Below are 3797 nucleotides of genomic sequence, written 5' to 3'. Positions count from 1 at the left end.
TGAATACTGGTCCACTTAGATTTAGACCGAGTTCAGGATGAATCTTTTGAGATTAATTAATTATTAGAATATAATAATATAGTTCAAATTATTATAGTGAAGAACATATACATGAGGCTTTGATTTCATCGCACACTAGCTTTTGAGTCAGTGTCAAATCAACAAACTAGATTCCACAATTGGCTATACACCAAAGCTGGCAGAGCATATAACTCGCATTCTATGCCCCTGAAACTACTATAGTTTTAAATGTATCAACGCACTTTGATATCAACTACTATGTTATTAACTACTTTTCTTATGTAGCTACTCTTTCATTCTCGCATTAATGGATTTAAATCCTCTATCTCCTCTTTTCGACTTTCCATTCCAAGCTCTCAATAATAATAACAATAAAAATAAAAACTAAAGTACTAATTCTTAGTTTCTTACCACTTTATATTACGGTGTAAATTCAAGTGCAGTCGACTTCACGTGAAATTAATACCTGAGAGACTTTAGATGATTTGACTGATTTGACTAAATTTTCATATAACGGCTCTCAGATATCAACTTCACATGAAGTCGACTTCACCTGAGTTTTCACCTTATATTATATATTGAATTGCTACTTTAATTTATTTGGTTAGTCTTGATAAACAATGATGTTAAATATACATAAAAAAATCAATCACTAAATTAAATATTCGTATAAAATATATGTTTAAATACAAAATACACATTAAAAATAAGTTATAAATAGATAATAACTGATTTGATTATTGATTATTTATGAATATATAACTTTTTTGTTTGACAAATTAGATACAAACACAAATAGAAACTCATTCAATTCGTAACATACTAGGATGAAAACTACGTTAACTTCACGTGAAGTTGATAGTTGAAAGCGGTTAAATGATTTGACTGATTTGACTAAATCTTTATCTAACAGTTCTCAACTATCAGCTTCATATGAAATTAACTGTACATGAGTTTTCACTAAATCCTAGTCTTTTGTTTGCCTATGCAAATATATATTACGCGGAATTATATGGCCTATTATTGATGCCATGGTGAAGCAGTAATATTACATGAAGTTGTGGTAACTGATAAAAAAGCATACATAGAATTCCACAATGTAATTTTATTTTTGATGGTTTTGGTGAATTTAAGAATCAGAAACTTAAGAGAGTCAGCAATGCAATTATTTGAAGTACTTTCCCTCCTCCTCTTCCTCCTTATTCTTGATTCGGCGGTTTGCTTTAATTCTTGAGAGGTGGTAGAACAACACATTTATGAATGTAGTTTTACACAAAGAGATAGATAGAGTTATCAATCTCTCACACAGTCACATCAGAATACAACACTACCTAGTACCTTATATTATATTATATATACCCTTTTCCAATCTCCATGCAAACCACAACACCACTTATCATATACAAAATTAAACTAGAATAACCAACCTAGCTATTTGTTCGTTATTCATACACTAAGCTATGGCTAGTTATTGTATAATGATAAGCTTAATGGTTGTGTTTCTTCTTGGTTCTTGTTCTTGTTTTGTTAATGCTCAACCAAGAGCATTCTTTGTTTTTGGTGACTCATTAGTGGATAGTGGCAACAACGATTTCTTGGCAACCACCGCTAGAGCGGATGCACCACCCTATGGGATCGATTATCCGACGCACCGACCGACCGGACGCTTCTCTAACGGCCTCAACATCCCTGATTTAATCAGTATGGTCCAGCAGTTTTAATTTGCATGGTTTATTTGTTGTAACTAAATTAATTAATTAAGTATGATTGATGTAGGTCTTGAGCTTGGGTTAGAGCCTACTCTGCCATACTTGAGCCCGTTACTTGTTGGAGAGAAGCTTCTAATTGGTGCTAATTTTGCATCCGCTGGCATTGGAATTCTCAATGACACCGGAATTCAGTTTGTGAGTATTAGTGCAATGAGTTTAATTTTTATTAAATTCTTGTGTTAGTTTTTATTTATTATGCTTGTCTTTTTTAAGTTAGTTATGTTTATCTTTCTTTAAAAGAATCATCTAGAGATTCTAGTTGTTTTGACTTATTTTAAAGTTCAAAATCAATTTAGCAATTAGTATAATTAGGTATAATTGTTCTTCCAAAACAATAATAAACAATAAAATTTCTTCATCTTTCCTTTTCTTATTCTTTTCGTAGTTTTATTAATTTTGATGCAACAGTAAATTGTTAATCACATTCAATGATTTGGCAGTTGCACATTATCCACATAGAGAAGCAACTGAAGCTGTTCAGAGAATACCAAGCACGGTTGAGTGCACACATTGGAGCAAGTGGAGCAAGAAACCACGTGAACAGAGCACTGTTCCTAATCACACTGGGTGGCAACGACTTCGTCAACAACTACTACCTAGTCCCCTATTCAGCAAGATCACGCCAGTTCTCTCTCCCGGATTACGTGCGGTACCTGATTTCAGAGTATCGGAAAGTTCTGAGGAATCTGTATAATCTGGGAGCAAGAAGGGTGCTTGTGACGGGAACAGGACCAATGGGGTGTGTTCCAGCGGAATTGGCAATGAGAAGCAGAACGGGTGATTGCGACGTTGAACTCCAGAGAGCTGCTGCATTATACAATCCCCAACTCGTTGAAATGATCAATTCTCTCAACCAAGACATTGGTTCTCATGTCTTCATTGCTGCTAATGCATATAGAATGCACATGGATTTCATTTCCAACCCTAGAGCTTATGGTATGCACACAACTACCACTTTTTACCTTTTATTTTATAATAGGTAAAAACTCAGGTGCAGTCAACTTCACGTGAAGGTGATAGTCGAGAGTCGGTTATCAACTTCACGTGAAGTCGACTGGAGCTGAGTTAATAGGTATTGCGATTGATTTTGCAATTTGGGCCTGACAGGATTTGTAACCTCAAAGATAGCATGCTGTGGACAAGGGCCATATAATGGTATTGGGCTGTGCACACCAGCCTCAAACCTATGCCCAAACAGAGACCTATGCGCATTTTGGGACCCATTCCACCCATCAGAGAGGGCTAGCAGAATCATAGTCCAACAGATCCTCAGAGGCACCAATGAGTACATGCACCCCATGAACCTCTCCACCATCATGGCCCTTGATTCAAGGAATTAAATTTAAATAAATAATGCTGATCAATAAATTACATATATAATCTGTGTGTGCTCCCACCCTTTTTTTTTTGTTTGTTTTTTAAGATAAAGTTTAATTAGTGACCCTTTCTTCTTCTCATGATAATGTTCCCAAGCTAGTGTGCCTAAGTTATAATGTACTGGTTTGTTCAACAAAAGAAAAAAAAAATTGTAATGTTGGTGTTTTGCCAGTATAATAAAACGCAAGTCGTCGAATTCCCTTTCATTGCATTGGGGTGCGACAACCTCTTTTTGTTCAGATTAATTATTGTTCATTATTTGTGATTTTATGAATGCGATGTATTTGAAAACTATATAATCGTGTTTTTTTCTTCATTATGAGCCATAAATAGAATATATGCATGCGCTGATGTTAATAGCTAGTAATGTGAGATCCCATTAATTTACAAAAATGAAAATGACACAACGAGATACTTAAGAGGGGAATCGTCGTCATACTAACTCATAATATCAAATGTTAAATGCTGATATTTTAATTTTTGAAAAAATTAGATAATCAATATTAATTAATTTTTCTTTTTTTCCCGCAAGAAGTATTAACTTATTAGATTTCAAGGTGGTTATTAGCTTGTTGGAGAAGAATGATAAACTTTTAATTGATAATATGATTCAATCAAATTGGTGGTGAA

The 3797-nt window shown here is 34.2% G+C and overlaps 1 protein-coding gene across 1 annotated transcript; it reads left to right on the top strand.

Moving 5' to 3' along the window:
- Nucleotides 1–1395: 1395 nt before the first annotated feature.
- On the top strand, nt 1396–3406 carry LOC112695365 (GDSL esterase/lipase At5g33370-like). The gene is made up of 4 exons (XM_025747679.3): nt 1396–1722; nt 1798–1925; nt 2231–2726; nt 2898–3406. Exons 1-4 carry the CDS (start codon nt 1482–1484, stop codon nt 3128–3130), a joined length of 1098 nt encoding a protein of 365 aa, XP_025603464.1. The 5' UTR covers nt 1396–1481; the 3' UTR covers nt 3131–3406.
- Nucleotides 3407–3797: the final 391 nt, after the last annotated feature.

This window comes from Arachis hypogaea, chromosome 6 (genome assembly GCF_003086295.3).
Source record: "Arachis hypogaea cultivar Tifrunner chromosome 6, arahy.Tifrunner.gnm2.J5K5, whole genome shotgun sequence".
Taxonomy (NCBI): Eukaryota; Viridiplantae; Streptophyta; class Magnoliopsida; order Fabales; family Fabaceae; genus Arachis; species Arachis hypogaea.
This window is presented reverse-complemented; position numbering and strand designations above follow the sequence as displayed.

Excerpts from the sequence above, each read along its gene's own strand:
- LOC112695365 (XM_025747679.3), top strand. The coding sequence starts at position 1,482 with ATGGCTAGTTATTGTATAATGATAAGCTTAATGGTTGTGTTTCTTCTT. Across the intron at positions 1,926-2,230 it reads ATGACACCGGAATTCAGTTT|TTGCACATTATCCACATAGA; the intron begins GTGAGTATTAGT and ends ATGATTTGGCAG. Across the intron at positions 2,727-2,897 it reads TTCCAACCCTAGAGCTTATG|GATTTGTAACCTCAAAGATA; the intron begins GTATGCACACAA and ends TGGGCCTGACAG.